The sequence below is a fragment of the Bos javanicus genome, chromosome 4, assembly GCF_032452875.1.
Source record: "Bos javanicus breed banteng chromosome 4, ARS-OSU_banteng_1.0, whole genome shotgun sequence".
In the NCBI taxonomy this organism is placed as follows: Eukaryota; Metazoa; Chordata; class Mammalia; order Artiodactyla; family Bovidae; genus Bos; species Bos javanicus.
In genome coordinates, this window is record NC_083871.1 from 119,989,832 (window position 1) to 120,017,262 (window position 27,431).

The following is a 27,431-nucleotide window of genomic DNA, read 5'->3' on the forward strand; positions in this document are numbered from 1 at the left end:
TTCATGACTGCAGTCACCATCTGCAGTGATTTTGGAGCCCAAGAAAGTAAAGTCTGCCACTGTTTCCATTGTTTCACCATCTATTTGCCATGAAGTGATGGGACTGGACGCCATGATCTTAGTTTTCTGAATGTTGAGTTTTAAGCCAGCTTTTCACTCTCCTCTTTCACTTTCATCAAGAGGCTCTTTAGTTCTCCTTCGCTTTCTGCCATAGGGTGGTGTCATCTGTGTATTTGAGGTTATTGATATTTCTCTCAGCAACCTTGATTCCAGCTTGTGCTTCATCCAGCCCAGCATTTCACATGATATACTCTGTATATTAGTTAAATAAGCAGGGTGACAATATACAGCCTTGATGTACTCCTTTTCCCAATTTGGAAGCAGTCTGTTGTTTCGTGTTCGGTTCTAACTCTGCTTCTTGACCTGGATACAGATTTCTCAGGAGGCAGGTCAGGTGGTCTGGTATTCCCATCTCTTTAAAAATTTTCCACAGTTTGCTGTGATCCACAGAGTCAAAAGCTTTGGTGTAGTCAATAAAGCAGAAGTAGCTGTTTTTCTTGAACTCTATTGCTTTTTCTATGACCCAACAATGTTGGTAATTTGATCTCTGGTTCCTCTGACTTTTCTAAATCCACCTTGAACATCTGGAAGTTCATGTACTGGTGAAGCCTTGCCTGGAGAATTTTGAGCATTACTTTGCTAGCGTGTGAGATGACTACAACTGTACGGTACTTTGAACATCCTTTGGCATTGCCTTTCTTTGGGATTGGAATGAAAACTGACCTTATCCAGCCCTGTGGCCACTGCTGAGTTTTTCAAATTTGCTGGCATACTGAGTGCAGCACTTTCACAGCATCATATTTTATGAACTGAAATAGCTCAACTAGAATTCCATCACCTCCAGTAGTTTTGTTCGAAGTGATGCTTCCTAAGGCCCACTTCCATTTCCAACATCCTATCTTTATGAAGCAGGGTTTTCCACAGTGATAGCAACCAAAATGGGATTATGGAGTAGACTGGACATTTTCAATCTACTGTACAATTGCACTCCTCTCACACGCTAGCAAAGTAATGCTCAAAACTTTCCAAGTGAGGCTTCAACAGTGCATGAACCAAGAAGGATGGCCCTCCTCAGTCTCTTTCAGAACCTCTGCTTATGTCTGAAACATGTCAAGAATCCCAGTGCTCACTCAGCCCTCACAGTTCATTTGCCTTTGAATACAGCCACTTTACCTTCCGACTGGAGCAAGCTGTCATCCTACCTGAAGCAACCGATTGAGTTCACGGAGCAGGCTGACGACGTCACACAAGGAAGCAAGTTTTGCAACCCATTCTGTGTCACTAAAATGTGCTGCCAGCCATGACTATTTTTCTAAAAGAAATCTCTGGAGCAGCTCTCGTAACTCAAAAACCCTAGCCAGCAACTACCTTTCGAAAGCCATCTCACTTCTGTGTGTAAGAGAAGACATGTGCGCTCGGCATCCATTTCCTCACAAAGTTGTGCAGACAGCTGTGCGTTCAAGGCATGGACTTAAATGTGGCTGGTAACTTTAATCACGCCCTGCAACGTGAAGCTCAGGTGCCACTTCTCAGCTGGCCAGCATTTCCCCACGAATGACACCATGCACAGACACACTCAGAAGCGACCTCTCTGACCCGAGCAGTGAAACCAGAAGCCGCCCAGTCTTGGCAGCTGCTCCATCCGTGTACACGGCAACACGGTATATGCCGACACAAAATGCCCAGTTCAGTCTCCCTGGCACGCAGTCATGCAGACTTGAACAGTTCTGCAGCTGTGGTGCTGCCTGGCAACAAAAGTGCACACAAAGTGCACACAGCCTCGTGCACATCCTCCTGAAAACGTTACCACCAGGCACTGCTGCCTCACTAACATCAGCAGGCTCATCAAGCCAGACTGCATCCACGGTGATTCAATCCTGTCTAACAGCTGTGCCTCACTATCCTCTATTTCATCAATTCATCTAGTTACGGTGCTAGCCAAAAGAGGACCACGTGCCACCTTTTGAACTACAGCGTCTCCTAAAAGTTCACAACAAACGTCCTCAGCAGCAGGCAAGACCAACTCGTCCCCAACAGTAAACGGCACCTTCGGTTTAGCAGTGCAGGTAGCCAGGAGGAATGACACTCTCGGTGCAGACGCAGTTGATCAAGTGGTGGCCCTTCAGTACTTGCTCTGTTCTTCACGTGCATGTTTTTTCCTTTTGAAAAACTGCACTGGCTTGTCTTTTAACGCAGGGTGCTTGGTCTCCACGTGGTGAAGCAGTTTTGATGGTTTCCTGGCTTCACTGGATAGCTGGTTGCCACATACTTTACAAAGCAGGCTTGGAGAATGTGAATCACCTGTTGCTGTGAACTCATAATTTAAGTAGGACTCGGTGTGTTCTTTTCAATGCACACTTCCTTTTGTCGGCAGTGTTAGAGTCTTCTGCTCTCTCACCATGGCGTCTCCCCCATTTTCACAGCAGCTCAGTGACATTTGGCTTTGTGATCATTTTGGCTAGGGTAAGCTTATGGGCTTACCAAAACTGGGCACAATGAGAAAGAGGCACGGACAGAAGTGGTAAATAAAACAATGAGCAGGCCACGCATGGACTAAAATACGTGTGGGATTTTGACTTAAAGCCTGCTACCAGATGCAGCTTAACTGTCACTTGCCACTCACTTGATAGGGTTTTGATATGGGGCTGCAAGCAGTTGCTCACTGCAGCCCTTGTGCAGTCAAACCCCTCAGCTATTGACGCTCTGTATTTGCAGCTGTCCCCCAGCATTAGCATCACTGCCTCAGCTCCAGCTCATCGGGCGTTAAGAGTCTCATGAGGGGTGAGCAATCTGGAGCCCTCGCAGGCACAGTTCACCATAGGGCTCACACTCCGAAGAGTCTAGTGCCACTGATGAGCAGCAGGAGTGGGCGCCCAGGCGGTACTGCCAGCGATGGGGAGCATCTGTGAACGCCCGCTGTGCAGCCTGGCTCCTTACAGCCACAGACAGGCCAGTCTGGCCTGGGGACCCTGCTTTAGAGGCACATAAGCATGACAGTTTGTTTATAAGCTTAAGACCCTGTTTGTAAGTAACAAGCATCTAAGTCTTAAATGCTCCTTTTTTAATGATATAATTGATCACTTCAGATTCTGAATAAGTATCGGCTACATAGTCTCCTCAATAAATTATTTTAAACTATTCTCAATGAAGCTTGTATCCTGAAATTCAACCCGATGATGTTTCTAGTAGGATCTTAGAGCAGGAGCAGTGAACAAATCCTTAGGGCCCCACCACCATCTAGCTGTAAAACACGGTGATCAACAGGCCCATCCAGGTGTGCCACCCCCATCTCATTAAAACACAGACACTTAAGGTAAAGAAAACTGGGGAAAGGGTGTCACCAATAATAATTCCTTTGTATTAGATCCTACTCAGACTCCACAGTGAACTACAAAGAATACACAGGAAGTTGCTCCAAAAAATTACTTATGATTCTCCAAAATAATTAGTTGGTGTATCAGAACTAAAGGAATAAATGAAAAATAAAAGACTGCCAAGGTAACAGCTCATGGAAGCAGCGCCTCTGCCTTGCCACCCCGCCCTCTCTAAGCACTGCCCGCCCGGGCCCCACCCTCAGCAGGTGCCGGACTCACGCTCGCATTCTCCTTCCCTGGCTCCTCCGCGTCCTCCCTGCAGGCGCTCAGGGCCCTCCGGATGCAGGCGTTCAGGCAATGGCGGATCACGTGGATCAGCTTTGCTAAAGCGTGTAAGACAATCAAACGTGTTTCTTTAACAAAATTTTCTAACAGTGAAATTATAACCCCAAATAATTAAAGCGTTATGTTAAGGGACCTCATTAAAACTGCACTGGTGTGTGTACACTGCCTGTAGTCGTGTCCCAAGCTGTGCTGTGCACGAGGCGAACACGGGGCTGGCGGGGAGCGGGACGAGGCGCTGGGGTGAAGGGCCGGGCCTGGGGGTGTGGGAGCACGGGGCCGTGGGGTGCGGGGGCCTGGGGGCATAGGGGCAGGGGGTGCAGGGTGTGGGGGCGCAGCGCGGGCGGGCCCAGGGCCGCGCGTACCTATGTTGGTGCACGCCGTGTGCTCGTGCGCGTGCTGGTAGAACCTGCGCGCGGCCGCGTGGTTCATCTGCAGCAGCGCCACGCAGCGCTCGCACCACACGGCCTCCGGCTGGTTCACCGGCAAGAAGGAGTTGAAGATGAGCCCCACCAGGCGCCGGCACACCGGCCGCGAGTCTGACTCCAGACGGGCCAGGATGTGCTCCATGGGGCATATTTTCCAAAACTGTGAACGTGGCACATGTGCAAAAGAAAACCATGAGAACATTTTAAGCAAAATTTCAAGATCACAATCAAAAAGGAGCTAATTTTTATATTCAAGAAAACTCATTTCAAATGACTCCACCAGGACGTGGGACTCTTCTGCAGAGAAATCAAGCCCATATTTGAAGGAGACTGACACGCATGGCAGCTAAGCAGGAGGCTGCCGGTGTTAATTACAATCCATCAGGGCAGCAAGTGGACTCCCAAATGAGTTATGATTATCAGCCTAATAATTTTAAAGTTTCCTGAAACAACACAACTTTTGGGCCATTAACGTGAAAAGTGGATTTAAACATGTGCAACAGGTTTGGCACAGAAAGCTAAAGCGAGCACCTGGTCTCCCGCCTCAGACACAGGCCTCCCTGGTGGGCACCCCTCCTGCCATCTCCCGAGTGCTGACTGGGTGGCCACGTGCCTCCTCTGCCACCCCCAGCTGCCACACACACGTGCACACAGAACTGCCTGCTGCCCTCAGCTCAGAAACGTCCAAGTTGTCCACCAACCACCCATAGAAAAGGGCCAAACTCCTCGACAAGCAGTTTAAAACAACGGGAAACACCACAGAATAACAGACATTAAGACAGACTTCGATGGGAAGTGGTCATGGGGGCATCAGAGCCTGTCATCTGTGTAACGGGAGCAGCACAGCGACACGGACGTTTCTCAAGGACCTGACTCCCACAACAGTCCCCTTTCCAGGACTTTCGGTGGATCCTTCTCATCAGCATGTATCTTCAGGTTGTTTCCAAGCCATAAACACAAAGGCCCCTCCCGGGGACCAGCTTCCGTGAGCTGCCTGCCCAGTGCCTTCCACACTCCCACAACACCTCAGTGCGCCCTGCAGGTCCAAGGACCCTGCACTTTCAGACGCACACACTCCCCTGGCGGGAACGTCTGAGCATCAGCCCTACCACCACTGCCCACACGCCCCTGGGACACTTCCATAGACACGCCTGGTATTTCTGAAAGTTACTGCAGGAAAGACAGGACCCGCCCGGCAGCCATACCATCAGCAGACTGTCAACCCAGAGCAGCTGGCACAGCACCAGATGTAAAGAGGGAAGCCAGGTGCTCGGGAGAGCAGGGCCCTTCAGCCTCAAGACCCCAGAGTTCATCCAAAGTTGCTGAAACCAACCAAGATACCCAGGAAACCCTGACCAAGGGACAGCACCAAAAAGAGAGGGTCTTCACACTGAAAGGGTTGGTTCCTGAGCACTCATGGAGACCAGACCACCTTGAATGGAAAGAAGTGATTGGCACCAACACCGAATGCCAAGGCTCCAGAGGTGGGCGATGCAGTGAACATTTCCTGCAAGTCTGCCTTTCCAGAAAAGCCCCACATTAACCTATTTTTCTTTTATTTACTTTTCCTGAAATAAAACAGAACAATTTGGATTAATTCAGGGTTCTTCACTTACCTGAGGTTTTATTTTTATCCAAACATATTACCCACAGGTGACATTAACAGCAGACAAGACCATAAACAAAACTGCTAACCGGTGTTTCATTTCTAAAGTTAAAAATAATTGCATATTAAGAAATCCCAAATTGGTCTTTTAATAAAGATATCTCAATATTAGTATACTGTTAAAAAAAAAAATATTAGTATACTGTTGATTTGGCCTAAATCTCAGCTATACAGTATAAAAACTACAGAATTTCAAAACAAACAGTAAACAACTTGCAATCACCAGCACTGAGGATGGAAAGCATAAACAGAAGCTTAATTAACCAAGCGCTGACGGCCCCGGGCCTCAGGACCTGACTGTATAATCAGCGCGGATTATCCACCACCTTTCAGTGTCTGTGCCCAGAGCCTCTGCCTGGCCCTCCGGGGCAGCCCCTCCAGAGCTCACCGGGACTTGAGGGCAGGACGCCCCCCACTGTGCACAGAGGCCAGGACGGCATGCTGACAGCAGGGCCCTGCCCGTGCCACCCATGCGCGCGCGCTCCAACCTAGGGGCGAGCGACACCCACCTGCTCCTCCTAGCTGCCTCTCCACCGGCCTGTCCATCTGTGATCTTGATTTTCAGAGAACTGGCTTGTGTGCCCGTAACAAAACCTTCCGAGATCTTATAGCTAAATCACTCTCCACCTTGCTTGGGCAAGCTAAGCATTAAGATAGAAGAAGTGTCTCACTAAACGTTTCGCTTCCTCCTCTGCTCCTCCTCCTCCTCCTCCTCCAGATCCCAGACTCTCTGGTCACAGACATTGTCCAGGTCTTATCTGGCCCCTCCCCTGCTCTCCTGGGGAGACCCACAGGTCTCAGGACATCTGGTCTCTCTGCCGTCTCACCAGCCGTCCCCAGTGGTCCTTTGCAAACGGATGTGCACTTCAAACAAAACTACACAACTCCCGCTTCAGACTCATAACCACACTTTCAACAGGCCGTTACAACAATCCAGTCAACGCTGCAGCCAGTCTTTCTGTTGAACTGACAAGCTGATCCTAGACTCCATACAGAAATACAAAGGCCCAGACCACCAGGAACTCTGAAGGAAGAGCCGGAGGGCACACACACCAGGGCGTCCGCAGAGCTGCAGGGAGCTCGGGCTGTGGCCTGGCCAAGGATGGACAGGCACAGTCCGGAAGCAGACCACACACCAAGGCAGTGAGACCACGGAAGCCACGTAAAATATCCCTTTCTCATTAAAAAAATCCAGTTCAAAATTTGAAAAGCATAAACCAATGTGCATGCTCAGGAGGGGCAAGTCTTCCCCGCAGCCCGTCTCCAGACCTCTAGTACCCGCCCCGGCCACAGAAACTGCTGTCCACTTTCTGTTTGCCTCCAGGGATGTGCGAGGCGGCTCTGAGCGAACACACAGCTGTGTCCCTGTTCTCAGAGCTGGCGGCGCCCCACAGCCCACCTGCATTCCCTCTGTCTAACTTAGTGGTCTTTCCACGCAAGTGCGCCCCTCCCCATGGCCACGTGGCAGCATTTCACGGCATGAACACACACCAGGGCTGGGCACTGATTCCACATGGACAAGAGTGTCAGCTTGTTCCCACCCCGAGGCTCGACAGAAGACCACTCTAAAGTAAACTTCAGAGGACTCTTGTGTAGGGAAACAAAACCCTGTTACCAATAATAATGCAGTTAGCAACCTCGTAAGTGACATTGGTAGCCAAAAGCTGAACAGAATTAGACTTAACACTCTCATGTCAGTGGTTTACACCAAAATGCACACAAATCAACAAACACCTCCTTGCTTCCTTCTGTAAGATGTTGGAGGATGAGGATCTTATATTCCATATGTTCAAGTAATATTTTAAGTGCTTACTGTGTGCCAAGCATTTAAATATTGCAACAACAACTTTCAGGTATATGGTAAAACTATAATTTAGGGTGGGACTGCTTACATTAGTGTCTTTAAACAGAAAGCACACGCTGACGAAACAATTACACTTTATGACACAACCGGTGAGGACGCAGGCCTCAGGCAGTTCACAGTGTGGTCACAGAAGCTCGTGGGGCTAGAACTGCTTTGTCCTTTTGTTGATGAAAATAAATAAACTTATTTATTTCACGTACTAAATAAGAAACCTCTAGTCACCTTACCTTAGCAGCCCTCACAGCCTTAACTTTCAGCAGCATATCAACAAAAGCCACCCTCACTTTCTCCGAATTGTCATGGAGACAGTATTTTAATGCTGGCAAAAGCTGTTCTAATAACGGGTGGCTTAATTTATTATCCAAAATTATCGGCAGACACTACGAGAAACAAGAAAGACAAACAGTTCAAAATTGGAACATAAACAAGGAAAAGTTCAGGTAAGAAAAATTCAGTTCTATCTTTACTAAAATCATCAGTAAAATAAATATACCCACAGAAAATAATACTTTTGCCAACACAATTTCATAGAAAAGCAGTCACTGAATGCATTAATCTGGTTTCAGTGCTTGATAGTCAATGCATCCACTGCTTCATTCAACCAAGACTGAAGCAGTTATGAAATAATCTTCAGAGCTTTCCGAGCTAAACGTTAAAGGGTTTTACTGGAATTGAAAGAAACAGGAGGCTCTGGTGGGGAGGTCCCAAAGCCAGAGTCCGAGTCCTTCCAGTCCTCCTCACAGCCTACTGCGCCCCTGTATGTCCTGACTCGATCCTGCAACGGAAACAGGGGCACAGCACCCCCCACGTCGCAGACCCATGCGCCCCCACGGCCGTCCCCGCACCTAGGTGGGCATCGGACAGAGCGGCCTGGGCTCAGACCAGACACGCAAGTCTGGAGAGCTGACGCGCTGCACCACGCTCTCTTTCCAGTTATTAGGAAAAAGATACGTATTTTTAAGAGACCTTATTTTTTATTTATTTTTTTGGCTGTTCGCACAGCGTGTGGGATCTTACTTCCCGGACCCGGGATGAAACCCGCACCCCCTGCAGTGAAAGCACCAAGTCTTAAGCACAGGACCTACCAAAGTGAAAGTGAAGTCACTCAGTCGTGTCCAACTCTGTGCGACCCCATGGACTGTAGCCTGCCAGGCTCCTCTGTCCATGGGATTTTCCAGGCAAGAGTACTGGAGTGGGTTGCTATTTCCTTCTCCAGGAGAACCTACCAAGGACATCGCTGAAAGACTATGTATTTTAAACATCACACTGAAATGATTACAGATGAGCTGATAAATGTCCTGGATTTGCTTCAAAGTAACTGTGTGTGTGAGATGAGAGAAGTAGCTATAACGCAACAAGTGTGGATGTGTTCTGGGAACTGCTGAAATGGGTGATGGACAAGGGATGTTCCTGTTGGTTCTTGTGCAAAGTACATACAGTACACAAAAAAGTTCATTCTGATACATAATAACAGTAAAAAATTTTAAATATATGCAGGTCCTGTTCTAAAACACTATGCCCCCTCCACTAACATACATGACAAACTAGTATTTCAAGTAGACTTTTTCTATTTTGGGTAACACTTTTATTCTGTTTTCTTCGCAAGTGACTTTGGATATTCAACAAAAATGTGAATAATGCTATACTTATGGAGTAGGGCTGGGGTGATTTTTAAATTTTTCTTTCTCTATGCTGCTGCTGCTGAGCCACTTCAGTCGTGTTCGACTCTGTGCGACCCCATAGACGGCAGCCCACTAGGCTCCTCTGTCCCTGGGATTCTCCAGGCAAGAACACTGGAGTGGGTGGCCATTTCCTTCTCCAATGCATGAAACTGAAAAGTGAAAACGAAGTCGCTCAGTCGTGCCCGACTCTTATCGACCCCATGGACTGCAGCCTAACAGGCTCCTCCGCCCATGGGATTTTCCAGGCAAGCGTACTGGAGTGGGGTGCCATTGCCTTCTCCTTCTTTCTCTATAATTTAGAACTATTCTACAATAAACAGGTATTCCTTATATAATTTAAAAGCTTACCTTAAAGACCGAACAGCGCACATCAGCGGAGCTCAAATCAAATGCTAGCTCCTCGGTTACCTTCTTGAGGAGGTCAATAAGAATGGTCGGAGGCATCATCTCCCAGTACTTGGAGGTTATTTTACAAACACCGAGGATCCCTGCAGAACGGACCATCGGGTAAGGATCTTCTAAAAGGCTCTATAAGTACAAAAGAGAACAAGGCTGAATTATCTTAAATTAGTTCACTTTTTTCCACATTGGCTTTACTCGTGGGCACAACGGCAGTCACAACCCAATAGCCATTTCAAGTCCACAAATAAGCAAACCTGGGGACCTGGAGTCACACGTCATTCCTGCACAGTCAAACACGCAGACCCGGGGACCTCCAGTCACGTGTCGTTCCCACACAGTCACACACGCAGACCCGGGGACCTCCAGTCACGTGTCGTTCCCGCACAGTCACACACGCAGACCCGGGGACCTCCAGTCACGTGTTGTTCCCACACAGTCACAGTCACACACACAGACCCGGGGACCTCCAGTCAAATGTTGTTCCTGCACAGTCACACATGCAGACCCGGGGACCTCCAGTCAAATGTCGTTCCCGCACAGTCACACATGCAGACCCGGGGACCTCCAGTCACGTGTTGTTCCCACACAGTCACAGTCACACACATAGACCCGGGGACCTCCAGTCACGTGTCGTTCCCGCACAGTCACACGTGCAGACCTGGTGACCTCCAGTCACGTGTCGTTCCCCACAGTCACACATGCAGACCCAGTGACCTCCAGTCACATGTCGTTCCCACACAGTCAGACACACAGACTCGGGGACCTCCAGTCAAATGTCGTTCCCACACAGTCACACACACACACCTGGGGACCTCCAGTCACATGTGCTTCCTGTAGTCGAGTGTTTACAGGAAACCATCTAGACAGGAGTACATCAAGGCTATATACTGTCACCCTGCTTATTTAACTTATATGCAGAGTACATCATGAGAAACGCTGGGCTGGATGAAGCATAAGCTGGAATCAGGATTGGCAGGAGAAATATCAATAAACTCAGATATATAAATGACACAACCATTATGGCCGAAAGTGAAAAGGAACAAAAGAGCCTCTTGATGAAGGTGAAAGTGAAACAGGAGAGTGAAAAAGCTGGCTCAAAACTCAACATCCAAAAACTAAGATCATGGTATCTGGTCCCATCACTTCACAGCGAATAGATGGGGAAACAATGGAAACAGTGACAGACTTTATTTTCTTGGGCTCCAAAATCATGGCAGATGGTGACTGCAGCCATGAAATTAAAAGATGCTTGCTCCTTGGAAGAAAAGCTATGACAAACCTAGACAGCATATTAAAAAGCAGAGACATTACTTTACCAACAAGGTTCCATCTAGTCAAAGCTATAGTTTTTCAAGTAGTCATGTATGGATGTGAGAGTTGGACCATAAAAAAAGCTGAGCACCAAAGAATTGATGCTTTTGCACTGTGGTGTCGGAGGAGACTCTTGAGGGTCCCTTGGACTGCAAGGAGATCCAACCAGTCCATCCTAAAGGAAATCAGTCCTGAATATTCATTGGAAGGACTGATGCTGAAGCTGAAGCTCCAATACTGTGGCCACCTGATGCAAAGAACTGATTCACTGGAAAAGACCCTGATGCTGGGAAAGATTGAAGGCAGGAGGAGAAGGGGACAACAGAGGATGAGGTGGTTGGACAGCATCACCAACTTGATGGACGTGAGTTTGAGCAAGGGCCAGGATTTGGTGATGGACTGGGAAGCCTGGCGTGCTGCAGTCCATGGGGTGGCAGACAGTCGGACACAACCGAGTGACTGAACTGAACTGATCTAGACACTCATGGTTCCTTGCCTGCCGACCCTGCCTGTGACTGCTGACTGCAGGGTCTCCAACACCACCCTGCCACACAGAGGGACACACAGGGACTTTGGTTATTCCTTGAAACGGAGTGTTGGCCACGCTCATGAACTTCCAAAACGCCATAACACACTAAGCCCAGGATACAGCGAGCCCGCTGTGATCAACTGTCCAAGCAGTGGGCCAAGGGGCGGCCGACAACACAGGTGGGGACAGGAGGTTACACACCCCTGATCCACATACATGGATCTCCCTGAGCACCTAACAGAGGAGACGTGACCCTAACCTACTGCATGTTTAACCAACTTACAGGAAATTTAAAGGGCAGAGGAACATACGAATGACAAGTAGGACAGGTTCTATGGGAAACGAGAAAATCGCTGTGCTTCCTCAACAACAGAAGCCAGCATAAAAGAAGAAAAACAAAGAGAGAGGGAGACGGTGTGCCTGCTGGAGCAGGAGCTGGTTGCCCAAGAGATGAACACACAACGTAGGTCTCGCCCGGACACAGATTCAAACAAAACTGGAAAAAAAGGATCACTGAAACGTCACTGAAGAACAATGACTGAATATTTGATCAAATCAAAGAATCACGATTCATCTTACTTGAGTTGTGCCAATGGTAGGATTATGTTTAAAAAAGAGGGATCCTGTCTTTTAAGGACACCTACTGAAGTAAAGGGGCTTCCCAAGTAGCTCAGATGGTAAAGAATGTGCCTACAATGTAGGAGGCCTGGGTTCAATCCCTGAGTTAGGAAGATCCCCTGGAGAAGGGAATGGCTACCCACTCCAGTATTCTTGCCTGGAGAGTCCCATGGACAGAGGAGACTAGTGGGCTACAGTCCATGGGGTCAAGAGAGCTAATCTTAGGTAGGCTGATAAGGAATCCGGGGCCCTCAAGGAGGAAGGGGTCCAGGGCCCTCCAGGAGGAGAAAGGGGTCTGGGGCTCTCAAGGAGGAGAAAAGGACAAACTTTTGTCTTTGTGCTTTGTCTCTGTCACGTAAGACTGCTGCTGCTAAGTCGCTTCAGTCGTGTCTGACTCTGTGAGACGCCATAGATGGCAGCCCACCAGACTCCCCCATCCCTGGGATTCTCCAGGCAAGAACACTGGAGTGGGTTGCCATTTCCTTCTCCAATGCATGAAAGTGAAAAGTGAAAGTGAAGTTGCTCAGTCGAGTCCGACTTAGCGACCCCATGGACTGCAGCCTACCGGTAGGCTCCTCTGTCCATGGGATTTGCCAGGCAAGAGTACTGGAGTGGGTTGCCATCACCTTCTCCTAAGAGAAGACTAAAACTAACATCTCACTTTCTTTAGGACCAGAGCTAATGATCACACAATAAAACAATTCATCTTAAGCTCTGTACTAAGGATTCAGTCAGTTCAGTCGTTCAGTTGTGTCTGACTCTTTGTGATCCCATGGACTGCAGCATACCAGGCTTCCCTGTCCTTCACTGTCTCCCAGAGCTTGCTCAAATTCATGTACATTGAGTCGGTGATGCCACCCAACCATCTCATCCTGTGTCGTCCCCTTCTCCTTCTGCCTTCAGTCTTTCCCAGCATCAGGGTCTTTTCCAATCAGTCAGTTCTTCACATCAGGTGGCCAAAGTATTGGAGTTTCAGCTTCAGCATCAGTCCTTCCAGTGAATATTCAGGACTGATCTCCTTTAGGATGGACTGCTTGGATCTCCTTGCAGTTCAAGGGACTCTCAAGAGTCTTCTCTAACACCACAGTTCAAAAGCATCAATTCTTCGGCACTCAGCTTTCTTATAGTCCAACTCTCACATCCATACATGACCACTGGAAAAAACATAGTTCTGACTAGACAGACTTTTGTTGGCAAAGTAATGTCTCTGCATAGGCTGTCTAGGTTGGTCATAGCTTTTCTTCCAAGGAGCAAGTGTCTTTTACTTTCATATCTGCAGTGATTTTGGAGCCCAAGAAAATAAAGTCTGCCACTGTTTCCATTGTTTCCCCATCTATTTGCCATCAAGTGATGGGACCTTATACACTAAGGATTATATAACAACAATGTATCTTGCTTGAGGACATGCTTCTCCTTTTTAACAAAAACCTTCTGAATCTTGTTATCTTAAGACTTGTGGGAGTGGATCTGGTAAGAGCTTTCTATTGTCAATTCTAATCTTGTTCATTTAAGATGTAGTTATGGGAGTGGGTCTGGTTAGAGTATATGCGGCCTCTCTTAGACCAGCACAGGGTCGGGGGCACTTTGTCCCCTTCTGAGGTTTGTGTCAGAAGCGTTCTCTGCCCTTTGTCACTCTCAATTCTGCTACACAAACACTCTCGAGTGATCAAGTCTGCTCCCTGTTCACAAAGTTAAATCTTTGGAGATCACGAATCGACATCATTCACCAGAAGCTACTACAGTCGCAAACAGTTGGACATTACTGAGCAACAAACACATTCACTGAAGTAATTAAGAGTTGGAATACTTTGTGGCTTAGATCTGCTTAAAATCAGGGAGGAGGAGCCAAGTGGGCCGGGTCAGCACTGCCAGGACTGTCTGAGGGCGCAGGGATCCCCCACACAAGGCCCTCTACTGCTATGTGCGGAACTTTCCAATCCAGAGTTTAAAAGCAAAAATAGTCCTCACTCCATAATTAGACCAGAAGAAGGCTGAACTCAGATGAGTAAGCACTTCCTTCCTGCTCTCCTCCCGGGTGACGAGAGCAGGCGGTGCTGCAAACACTGGGGGGCTCCGCTCCCCCAGAGGGGGGAGTGGGCAGCACTGTGCCCACAGAGCTCAGACCAGCCGAGCCGGGGCCAGGCCTTGGCAGACACTGTCGGGGAGGGCTGGGGCGGGGACTGGCAGCGTGGGAGTGCACAAGCCACTGGGAAGAGCTGAGACAGATGCTGAAGGGCCAGGCACACCCGAGAGCAGGCAGAAGCCCTGCAAGCTGCACAGGTAGAGAGAGCAGAGCACACGCGCAGGACACCTCCGTGCCTAACCCAGGGGCCGACCCGCCTGCTGCCCACGCCCAGGCCTTGGGGAGTATGCCGGCGCCCAGCCCACCCACTGACGCAAAGCCATGACCAGCGCAGCAGGCAGGGAAGACGCCCACGGAGGACAGCGCCACACCGCCAGCGAAACCCCGAGCCGGCCGCCGCCTCCAGCCAACACTCTCTGCACAACAGGGATGGAAAGTGAAGACGACAGGTCACTTGAGAAAAACAAAAAGCAAGGAAGAGAGACAAAATAAAAAACAGAAAGGAACAGAAGGAACTCACAAGTTTTATAGCTTTTGTTTTGTATGGATTACTTACAACATTATTCTTCAACGTTAATTCCAGATGATCACCTTATGGCACACAGCCCACATCAGGGACTCGCCAACCACCAGGACAAGGCACTTCACGCGGTTTCCACACAGAGACCCGCTGCCCTTCAGGGACCACAGGCACGCACGGGGCCTCCTCTGTCATCTTCATCAAGCCCTCCCTCACCTCCTGGATCCCCCAAACCCCCTACTCAGGCCCTGACCCAGAGGGTCATGAGCTCGCCACCAACCCACAGGCCAGAGAGGCCCCTGCCCGTGTCTGTGTGGCCCACAGGGCATGAGAATGGATGAGAATGGTGTTTGCTTCCAAGTAGTTGGAAAAAATGAACAATATTCTGAAACATGTAAATATCACATGGAATTCACAGATCCATATCTGTAGGTCAGTTTCACTGGAATAAACCACTGGGCTGCCTTCCTGCCGAGCAGCGGGGGAGTGGCTGGACCACGTGGCCACAGCCTAAAACCACTATTGTCTCGCCCTCCACAGAAACAACTCCTGCTCTTAACCAGCTCTGTTACTAACTTAACCATGACACTGCACTGCTCCCTAAAAGGAGTTAGGAACAAATGGACATTGGAAAGAAGAAAAGAAAAAGATTATTAAGAAAATTTCCTTTGTCTAATATGCAACCAACACACTGAATTTCATGTTATAGCGGAAGAAAAAAAAATCAAAAGATAAAGAAAATCATCCTTAAAATTTCAGAAGCACCTCAATGCTAGAAAACATACAAAATATTTTGGCAGTCCTGGAATAAAATGATTTTGAATACAAAATTTCTACCTGGCTGAACTATAAACTGTCACAGAAAAATAAAGGACATTTTAGGCTTCAGTCAGAGGCACCTGCCTCCCCAAGGACATCCACAGCAAAGCAAGGCCCATGGCAACTCAGCTCTCACAGCTGCTGTACACAACCACCTCCCCAGATGCGCTCACTACACTCCCAAAAGGGATCTGAGGCCGTCACAGCATGCTCTGCTCACACAAAAGCCTCTCCCTATCCATTTTCATCCCAAACAAGATTCCGTTATTGGCAGTTTTAATTTTCAAAGGTCTTTAAAATATCTCTTTTGACAGTGACATCTCATTTCTATAAGACTGTTGACCAAGTTTTGCTACTTGAAAAACATAAACCTGTCTCCACTAAGAAAAAACTGGAGGACTTCCCTGGTAGCTCAGCTGGTAAAGAATCTGCCTGCAATGCAGGAGACCCCAATTTGATTCCTGGGTCAGGAAGATCCACTGAAGAAGGGATACGCTACCCACCCCAGCATTTGTGGGCTTCCATGAAGCCAGACCTGCCTTTGAGTGTTTGAGTGTTTCTTGCAGAGGCACGGGTCTGCAGTGGTCTGCTGAGGAGTCAGTGTCTCTGGCTGCAGCAGACCTGGACGGCGCAGCGTGTGGCACAAATCCACATGCAGGAGGTCGCCACTAGCCCCACCAGAGCCAGGGGGCGGGCGACCCACAGACTGGAGAACAATGGCATCAAAGAAGTCCTTGCACTGCTACAAAAGTCCCAGGGCCGCAACAGACTCCCCACCCTGGGGATCAGGCAAAGGGACGGACAACCCCCAGGGAATCTGACTTTGAGAGCCAGTGGGATTTGATTACAGAACTTCCGCAGGACTGGGGAACAGACTCTTGGAGGGCACAAACAAAACGCTGTGCACACAAGGACCCAGAGAAAGGAGCGGTGACCCCACAAGAGACGGAGCCAGACTTGGCTGTGAGTGTCCAGGAGTCTCCAACGGAGGCGTGGGTCAACAGTGGCCTGCCATAGGGTCAGTTCAGTTGCGTCACTTAGTCGTGTCTGACTCCTGACTCTTTGCAACCCCATGGACTGCAGCACACCAGGCTTCCCTGTCCATCACCAACTCCCAGAGCTTGCATTAACTCATGTCCATTGAGCCGGGAATGCCATCCATCTCATCTTCTGTCGTCCCCTTTTCCTCCCGCCTTCGATCTTTCCCAGGATCGGGGTCTTTTCCAATGAGTCAGTTCTGCCCATCAGGTGGCCATAGTCTTAGAGCTTTAGCTCCAGCAACAGTCCTTCCAACAAATATTCAGGACTGGTTTTCTTTAGGACTGGCTGGTTTGATCTCCTTGCAGTTCAAGGGACTCTCAAGAGTCTTTTCCAACACCACAGGGGCACTGAACACAACAGTCCTGGAAGCCCCAGGACATGCTGGCGTAAGTCCTCCTGAAGGAGGTCACCATTAAAATGGCTGTCTGGGGAGGCCTTACAAATAGCTGTGAAAAGAAGAGAAGAGAAAAGCAAAGGAGAAAAGGAAAGAGATAAGCATCTGAATGCAGAATTCCAAAGAATAGCAAGAAGAGATAAGAAAGCCTTCCTCAGCAATCAATGCAAAGAAATAGAGGAAAACAACAGAATGGGAAAGACTAGAGATCTTGTCAAGAAAATTAGAGATACCGAGGGAACATTTCATGCAAAGATGGGCTCGATAAAGGACAGATATGGTATGGACCTAACAGAAGCAGAAGATATTAAGAAGAGGTGGCAAGAATACACAGAAGAACTGTACAAAAAAGATCTTCACGACCAAGATAATCATGATGGTGTGATCACTGACCTAGAGCCAGACATCCTGGAATGTGAAGTCAAGTGTGCCTTAGAAAGCATCACTACGAACAAAGCTAGTGGAAGGGATGGAATTCCAGTTGAGCTCTTTCAAATCCTGAAAGATGATGCTGTGAAAGTGCTGCACTCAATATGCCAGCAAATTTGGAAAACTCAGCAGTGGCCACAGGACTGGAAAAGGTCAGTTTTCAATCCAATCCCAAAGAAAGGCAATGCCAAAGAATGCTCAAACTACCACACAATTGTACTCATCTCACACGCTAGTAAAGTAATGCTCAAAATTCTCCAAGCCAGGCTTCAGCAATATGTGAACTGTGAACTTCCAGATGTTCAAGCTGGTTTTAGAAAAGGCAGAGGAACCAGAGATCAAATTGCCAACATCCGTTGGATCATGGGAAAAGCAAGAGAGTTCCAGAAATACATCTATTTCTGCTTTATTGACTATGCCAAAGCTTTTGACTGTGTGGATCACAATAAACTCTGGAAAATTCTGAAAGAGATGAGAATACCAGACCACCTGATCTGCCTCTTGAGAAATCTATATGCAGGTCAGGAAGCAACGGTTAGAACTGGACATGGAACAACAGACTGGTTCCAAATAGGAAAAGGAGTACGTCAAGGCTGTATGTTGTCACCCTGCTTATTTAACTTATATGCAGAGTACATCATGAGAAACGCTGGGCTGGAAGAAGCACAAGCTGGAATCAAGATTGCCAGGAGAAATATCAGTAACCTCAGATATGCAGATGACTCCAGCCTTGTGGCAGAAAGTGAAGAGGAACTAAAAAGTCTCTTGATGAAAGTGAAAGAGGAGAGTGAAAAAGTTGGCTTAAAGTACAACATTCAGAAAATGAAGATCATGGCATCTGGTCCCATCATTTCATGGCAAATAGATGGGGAAACGGTGGACACAGTGTCAGACTTCATTTCTTGGGCCTCCAAAATCACTGCAGGTGGTGATTGCAGCCATGAAATTAAAAGACGCTTACTCCTTGGAACAAAGTTATGACCAACCTAGATAGCATATTCAAAAGCAGAGACACTACTTTGCCAACAAAGGTCCGTCTAGTCGAGGCTATGGTTTTTCCAGTAGTCATGTATGGATGTGAGAGTTGGACTGTGAAGAAAGCTGAGCGTCAAAGAATTGATGCTTTTGAACTGTGGTGTTGGAGAAGACTCTTGAGCGTCCCTTGGACTGCAAGGAGATCCAACCAGTCCATCCTGAAGGAGATCAGTCCGGGGTGCTCTTTGGAAGGAATGCTGCTAAAGCTGAAACTCCAGTACTTTGGCCACCTCATGCGAAGAGCTGACTCATTGGAAAAGACTGATGCTGGGAGGGATTGGGGGCAGGAGGAAAAGGGGACGACAGAGGATGAGATGGCTGGATGGCATCACTGACTCGATGGACATGAGTCTGAGTGAACTCCGAGAGTTGGTGATGGACAGGGAGGCCTGGCGTGCTGCGATTCATGGGGTCACAAAGAGTCGGAGACGACTGAGCGACTGAACTGAACTGAACTAACTGAACCATTACCCCTACCATATTTTGGCATCAGGACAAACTACAGGGAGGGAACACAGCCCCACCCATCAACTTACTGAGCATGGCCCTCCCATCAGAGTAAGACCCAATTGCCCACAGCCAGTCCCTCCCATCAGGAAGCTTTCACAAGCCTCTTACTCTTATCCATTAAAGGGCAGACAGAACGAAAAACACAATCACAGAAAACTAACCAAACTGATCACATGGACCACAGCCTTGTCTAACTCAATGAAACTATGAGCCATGCCAGGTAGGGCCACCCAAGATGGACAGCTTATGGTGGAGAGTTCTGAGAAAACGTGGTCCACTGGAGAAGAGAATGGCATACCACTTCAGCATTCCTGCCTTGAGAACTCCATGAACAGTATGAAAAGGCAAAAAGAGAGAACACTGAAAGATGAACTCCCCAGGTCGGTAGGTGCCCAATATGCTACTGGAGATCAGTGGAGAAATAACTCCAGAAAGAATGAAGGGATGGAGCCAAAGCAAAACCAACACCCAGTTGTGGATGTGACTGGTGATGGAAATAAAGTTTGATGCTGTAAAGAGCAATATTGCATAGGAACCTGGAATGTCAGGTCCATGAATCAAGGTAAATTGGAAGTGGTCAAACAAGAGATGGCAAGAGTGAACGTCCACATTCTAGGAATCAGCGAACTGAAATGGACTGGAATGGGTGAATTTAACTCAGATGAGCATTACATCTACTACTGTGGGCAGGAATCCCTTAGAAGAAATGGAGTAGCCATCATGGTCGACAAAAGAGTCTGAAATGCAGTACTTGGGTGCAGACTCAAAATCGACAGAACGATCTCTGTTCATTTCCAAGGCAAAACATTCAATATCACAGTAATCCAAGTCTATCCCAACCACTAATGCTGAAGGAGCTGAAGTTGAATGGTTCTATGAAGACCTACAAGACCTTTTAGAACTAACACCCAAAAAAGATGTCCTTTTCATCACAGGTGACTGGAATGCAAAAGTAGGAAGTCAAGAGATACCTGGAATAACAGGCAAGTTTGGTGTTGGAGTACAAAATGAAGCAAGGCAAAGGCTAACAGAGTTTTGCCAAGAGAATGCACTAGTCATAGCAAACACCCTCTTCCAACAACATAAGAGATGACTCTACACATGGACATCACCAGATAGTCAATACCAAAATCACATTGATTATATTCTTTGCAGCGGAAGATGGAGAACTCTATACAGACAGCAAAAACAAGACCTGGAGCTGCCTGTGGCTCAGATCATGAACTCCTTATTGCCAAATTCAGACTTAAACTGAAGAAAGTAGGGAAAAACCACTAGACCATTCAGGTATGACCTAAATCAAATCCCTTATGATTTTACAGTGGAAGTGACAAATAGATTCAAGGGATTCGATCTGATAGAGTGTCTGAAGAACTATGGACAGAGGTTCGCGACATTGTACAAAGGCTGTGATCAAAACCATCCCCAAGAAAAAGAAATGCAAAAAGGCAAAATGGTTATCTGAGGAGGCCTTGTAAATAGCTGAGAAAAGAAGAGAAGCAAAAGGCGAAGGAGCAGAGGAAACATATATCCATCTGAATGTAGAGTTCCAGAGTATAGCAAGGAGAGATAAGAAAGCCTTCCTAAGTGAACAATGCAAAGAAATAGAGGAAAACAATAGAATGGGAATGAATAGAGATCTCTTCAAGAAAATTAGAGATACGAAGGGAACACTTAATGCAAAGATGAGCACAATGAAGGACAGAAGATATTAAGAAGATGTTGCAAGAATACACAGAAGAACTCTATAAAAAAAGATCTTCATGACCCAGATAATCACAATGGTATGATCACTCACCTAGAACCAGACATCCTGAAGTGCAAAGTCAAGTGGGCCTTAGGAAGCATCACTACCAACAAAGCATGTGGAGGTGATAGAATTCCAGTTGAGCTATTTCAAATCCTAAAAGATGATGCTGTGAAAGTGCTGCACTCAGTATGCCAGCAAATTTGAAAAACTCAGCAGTGGTCACAGGACTGGAAAATGATATTTTCATTCCAATCCCAAAGAAAGGCAATGCCAAAGAATGCTCAAACTGCCGTACAATTGCACTCCTGTCACACGCTGTAAAATAATGCTCAAAATTCTCCAAGCCAGGCTTCAACAGTACATGAACCGAGAACTTCCAGATAGATGTTCAAGCTGGATTTAGAAAAGGCAGAGGAACAAGAGACCAAATTGCCAACATATGCTGGATCATAGAAAAGCAAGCAAATTCCAGAAAAACATCTACTTCTGCCTTACTGACGACACTAAAGCCTTTGACTCTGTGGATCAGAACAAACTGTTGAAAATTCTTCAGGAATGGGAATACCAGACCACCTTACCTGCCTCCTGAGAAATCTGTATGCAGGCAAAGAAGCAACAGTTAGAACCAGACATGGAATAACAGACTGGTTCCAAAGTGGGAAAGGAGTACTTCAAGGCTATATATTGTCTCCCTGTTTATTTAATTTACATGCAGAGTATGTCATGTGAAATGCCAGGCTGGTTGAAGCACAAGCTGGAATCTAGATTGCTGGGAGAAATATCAATAACCTCAGGTATGCAGATGATACTACCCTATGGCAGAAAGTGAAGAACTAAAGAGTCTCTTGATAAAAGTGAAAGAAGACAGTGAAAAAGCTGGCTTAAAACTCAACATTCAAGAAATTAAGATCATGGCATTCAATCCCATCACTTAATGGCACATGGATGGGGAACAAGGGAAATAGTGACAGACTTTATTTTCTTGGGCTCCAACATCACTGCAGATGGAGACTGCAGCCAAGAAAGTCAAAAAAAGGTGCTTCCTCCTTGGAAGAAAAGCTATGATCAACCTAGACAGCATATTAAAAAACAGAGACATTACTTTGCTGATAAAGGCCCACGTAGTGAAAGCTATGGTTTTTCCAGTAGTCATGTATGGATGTAAGAGTTGGACCATAAAGAAAGCTGAGCACTGAAGAGCTGATGCTTTTGAACTGTGATGCTGGAGAAGACTCTTGAGCGTCCCTTGGACTGCAAGGAGATCCAACCAGTCCATCCTAAAGGAAATCAGTCCTGAACATTCATTGGAAAGACTGATTCTGAAGCTGAAGCTCCAATACTTTGGCCACCTCATGGGAAAAACTGACTTAATGGAAAAGAACCTGATGCTGGGAAAGATTGAAGGCAGGAGAAGGGGACGACAGAGGATGAGATGGCTGATGGCATCACTGACTCAATGGTGTTGACCACTGACCTCAGCCATCCACCCTGAGCAAGCTCTGGGACATGTTGACAGACAGGGTAGCCTGGTGTGCTGCAGTCCATGGGGTCGTAAAATTTGGACACAACTGAGTAACTGAACTGAACTGAAAGAAAAAAATGTAAAATCAGTGTTCTCCACAATCTAGGTTTTTTTTTTTTAACTTAAAAGAGTTATTTAGAATTTGATGGACAGGAAAACCTGGCGTGCTGCAGTCCACGGGGTCAGAAAGAGTCAGATACTGCTGAGCAACTGAACTGAACTGATGTTAGAGCGGACTCTGTGGGACGGTTACATCACTTTACAGATTGTGATGTCATTTTGGACAGTTATAACCACTGTCACCTTAGTGCTAGGGGCTGAACTAAATGCTTTATATACAGTTTTTCATTGGAAACTTATCACAATCTGATAAAATATTTTCTCCAGTTTTAAAGAAGAAACAGGAGTTGAAAGAGGTTAATTTGAGAAAAATCAGACATTAACTGGGAACTGGGATTCAAATTGCCTGACTCCACACTCTAAACCACCATGCAACCTGCCTCCCCATCCGTGGGCTGGGATGGTACCCTCCTCATCGCCGGTCAGGCCCATCGCCAGGGCCAAGCGCCTGCGGCAGATCCCACGTAAAGGGGGTCGTGCTAGACCTCCAGCACACCCTCCACCTCTGCATTCAAGGGCAGAGTCTTCAGCGCTTCAGGCAAAAACACAAGTGCTTCACCGACTGGACACCTGAGCTAAAAAGAGTGTAAGTTTTTCATGGTCTTATGGCTAAAACCTTCCAAAATCTAGTTGTGGTTTGCCCAGCAACATTTGTCCACAAAATTAAGCACGAACCCCAAAGGGGCTTTTAAATAAACACACGTGTGGATGCGGCACACCTGGTGAAACACTGACGCCGGTCCACTTCAGGGGGTGCGTGTCTCTGCATGTGCGGGTGGCATCCGGGGGTGAGATGGGAATGCACAGGTGAGGAAATGGGAAGAGGTTAAGCAGGAGATACTAATTATACTACTATTTCAACTTTTTGCATGTCTGATATTTGTTCATAGTGGGCCAGAAAACACACAAACCAAAGGAAGTATTTTAGGACAGCCATGGGTAACCGTCACTGTCATGGCGTTTGCGCTATCCCTTCCTAAAATGTTATTCTACTAACTAGGACAATAAAGAGTTTCTCTTAGCTTGTGTCAGGAGACCCTGCAAATGGCAGCGGCTGTAGAGAAATCAGCAGAGGCTCACACTGTCCTACCAGGTGAAAGATTGGAGATTATCACTTAGGAATAAATGTCACATCCTGATGTCCTAACGACTCACTAGGAAAATCAGTCATTGGGAAAAAACCACCGCAACAGGCATTACTGGCCTTAAAAGCTAACTAGTTGCGTGTGTGTTCACGACACTGCCCCACCTTACACAGGTGCTACCACCATGCCCGCCACACAGATAAAGACAGAAAAGTCAGTGCCCACCTTGCCCCAAGGCACACAGCTATCAGACAGAGGGACCAGCCCCGGGCTCTGTCCTGACCACTGTGACACAGCCTCTCTGCTGGGGGAACACATAAGGCACTTCAAACTACACACAATAAATGACGAGAGGGTCCAAAAGAGACCGAGAGGAAGAGGAAACAGACCCTGCGAGTCCTCGCTGCCACAGAAGGCACCGGGAGAGGCCGGGTTCCTGGAAGAACGTCAGGATCTGGAAAGATTGCCCTCTGGAGGCCGCCCGGGGCAGCCCCAGGGACATCCAGGCCCAGACCGCTGCAGGCTGGGAGCCCGGCCACATGAATACATACGTAGAGTTCTTCAAACTGTTTCTGAATCTCGCTGTCCATCTCAATGGCGTTAAACCCTGGATGCCGAAGTGGAAACGCCTCAACGAACAGCAGTGCAGCATTGGACCGGACTTCCGAGTTTCTGGCCTGGAATGGTGAGAGGAGTTTCAGAATCAAAGAGCTGACAGGCAAAGGCGTCAGCGCAGAAGCCCTCAAGCAATGCTTCTAGTGTCTCAACACAGGCATGTTCCTATTTACATATTAAAGACAACCGTAACATTTAAACTAACCAAGCTTGTGAGACCTTCCTTAAATGAAGCCAAACTCCCAGCTCCATGTCGACAGAGACATTTCCCTACCTCAAAGTCCACTGTGTCAGGAAGAATCAGTCATGTCCTGCCCCCAGACCAGAGTCACCTGCGTTAAAATGACCCGCATGCTCGTCTGACCCCTCCTCACGTGCTGTCACCGTGTCCCCAGTCACCGGCAGGAGGCCCGAAGGGCCAGGAAGGCTCAGCCCAGCTCTGCACACACCACCCCTGCCGAGCATGACGACCCTGCTTCCAGCTGTGCATCCAGCACTGACTCCATTCAGGTTCCCAGCTTAAGAAATGCTTTTAGTAAAAGCATAAAGTATTCATTCAGAATCTCACACATGCCCAGCCTCAAGTCTTACTTTTAGTGCCTGAATCAGAAGATGCTAAACCCCACAGCATACTCAGCATCCTAAACATGGACAGTTAAGAGGCATACCTTTAATCCTCTCCAAAGGATGGGCTTGTATAGCTTGTAAAGCATCTCTTCCACCCCCTGCCGAACTTCCTTTTGATGGTGAAAATAACTCAGCACCTATGAGCCAAGAAAAGAAGAAAAGAACAGTAATATTGGTGTTTTCAAAAGAGCACTTAAGATCCCACTTTGAGCAAACAGGGAGCACAGGCTGCCCCTGCATTCACAAGTCTTGGATGCACAGTTCTTTCTATCAGGAACCACGACAAGAAACCATGCTGCCAGCTCGGAACACGGAGATCTCACAAAGGCACCGACGGCGGAAGAGAGACCTACAGCCTTGGGCTGTACAAAGGTTCGGGTTCCAACTTCTACTCTTCTACCAATAGCCCCAAAACCTCATAAAAAGACACACCTCTGATCTTCAGGGTCAAATGGAAAAGGAGCAGCCTGATTGTTCCTACAGCGCATTCTGCCTTCAAAGTGCACTGGCTATGACTGTCTTGTTCTGAGAACCTCTTTCAGGCATTCAGAATGGCGCGAAGAGTCAGCCCTTCACATCCATGGGCTCTGCATCTGCAGATTCCACCAAGCGTGGATAGAAAATATTTGAGGGGAAAAAATTCCAGAAAAGTTCAAAGCAAAGCTTGAAACTGTCACTTGCTGGCAACTGTTTATGTAGTAATCACATCAGATTCACAGCCTATTACAAGCACTTACACTGCACTGGGTATAAGTGATCCAGAGATGATGAAAAGTGTTCAGGAAGGCACTGGAGCCCGCAGACTCCAGGGGCGACTGTATCTCAAAGGGGTGTCACTGCCCAGTGATCCTTCCCAGGAGAAACCTGGATGTCAGGTCCCTCCCTGAAGTCACAGACAATCAGAAAACATACTGCTTTAACCAGCCAGGACCTTCCTGCAACTCTTCAGATTCTTGTCCCCAACAACAATCAGTGTTGCCTTTTGTCCTTAATTCACAACTCTTGCAGCCAAAGTTATATTAGTGAAAAATAGAAATTTTTTATAAATTAGGTTATAAAACAATAGACTTTAAGTGAATGTCAACCAACTTTGCCCTAAAAGAACTACAAATCGCCAACTCAATAGACATGAGTTTGAGCAAACTCCGGGAGATAGTAAAGGACTGAGAAGCCTAGAGAGCTGGAGTCCATGGAGCTGCAGAGTCAGACGTGACTCAGTGACTGAGCAACAGCAGCAAAAGCACTGCGATCTGGGATTCCCTTCTTCTGGCTGTGAACTTCTCATTTAGGAGATTTCAGTCTGTCATGTGCTTTCTGTGAGCAATGCTAATTTGGTATTAATGGTACTTGCTTCACAGAGAGCTTTTAAACAACTATATGAGGTACAATTCATAAACCATAAGTCACTCATGAAGTGTGTAATTCAGTGGGGTTTAGTATACACAGAGTTGTGCAACCATTACTACTATCTAATTTTAGAAGATCTTCATCTACAATAGGGATTTCTTACTTTCAAGTGACTTCTAAGGTATTTTCTGAAGCTTCTTTCAACATATCAATAAAATGACTTATCAAGTAAATTTGGTATTTATCAAAAAAAGGATTCAAGCAAGAAGCTATGATATGTTATAAGCAGTAAGAACAATGACTTGGAGTCCAAGAATACATTTCACTTGAGAAGTGAAATCTAATATTCTGCCTTTCATTCTGGCTGTGCATTTTGCCATAAATCTAACAAACAATGATACCTGTACTCATCTTCATTTCTTACTACCACAACAGAAAATCAGGTATGAAAAAGTCTTCAGTTATTTGGTAGCAGCAGTAAAGTAACCACATCACAAATATGTATGATTTAATAAAATACCACTCCTTACAGTTAGGCAGAATCTGAACATTAAATCATACATGTGAAGTAAATGATCCAAACTATCTACCACTTACGAAGTGCCAGGGACCGTGTGTGCTGGGTGGGGCGGGTGGTGGGGAAGGCACATGGATATATTTTCATCTCTGGGTCTTTATCTTTGGATAATACAAACTAAATCATCAATAATAATAAATGTTTTTTAATATAGTTTAAGCCTACAAATAATGACTCCACTACACAAACAGTAGCAGGCACCTCATCTTTATTCCCCTAGCTTCCTGACACACAGTTGCCCAAACCAGCAGCGAGCACAGGGGCCTCGCCCGGGGTAGACACGGCCCCACACAGCCGACCAGAGCCTCCAGGTCCTCCTGCAGGAGCCCTGCTTATCAGACTCCATCAGAACAACAGCCACACCAACAGCAGAGACTTGATCAGTCAGATCATGTACAACATGAGGATAAAACCATACCCGAATTCTGAGACTACGTTTTAAAAACAAAATTGTATCAAGAGAAACTATCAAAACATTTATTCAATACGGTTTGCAGACTACAAAGTGGAAATGTAATATATGAAAGTCAACAATAAAAATAATCCCAAACAGTCTCTTCTTTGAAAGCAGCAGTAGTGGCAGTGAGAAAGTGATGGTTCTAGACATTGTTATGTCCAAGAACATAGTTAAAGGCTGTCTGAACACAGTTCCGATGTCTTAACAACAGATGTTTGCTTTCCTAATCAAAACTTTGGCATCAAGGTAGATCTCCCAGAATTCCAAATGTCAAGATTCTGAAA

The 27,431-nt window shown here is 47.0% G+C and overlaps 1 protein-coding gene across 3 annotated transcripts in view; it reads right to left on the reverse strand.

Annotated features, from left to right (window-relative positions):
• Nucleotides 1–27,431, reverse strand: part of NCAPG2 (non-SMC condensin II complex subunit G2) — a 72,612-nt gene that overhangs the window by 27,445 nt on the left and 17,736 nt on the right. For all 3 annotated transcript variants that reach the window (XM_061415346.1, XM_061415347.1, XM_061415345.1), the window contains 6 exons: nt 24,808–24,903; nt 24,076–24,201; nt 9,705–9,884; nt 7,902–8,054; nt 4,082–4,304; nt 3,654–3,757 (listed from right to left, as the gene is read on the reverse strand). In XM_061415346.1, the coding sequence (XP_061271330.1) occupies nt 3,654–3,757; nt 4,082–4,304; nt 7,902–8,054; nt 9,705–9,884; nt 24,076–24,201; nt 24,808–24,903 (882 nt within the window). The remainder of the gene's footprint in view (nt 1–3,653; nt 3,758–4,081; nt 4,305–7,901; nt 8,055–9,704; nt 9,885–24,075; nt 24,202–24,807; nt 24,904–27,431) is intronic.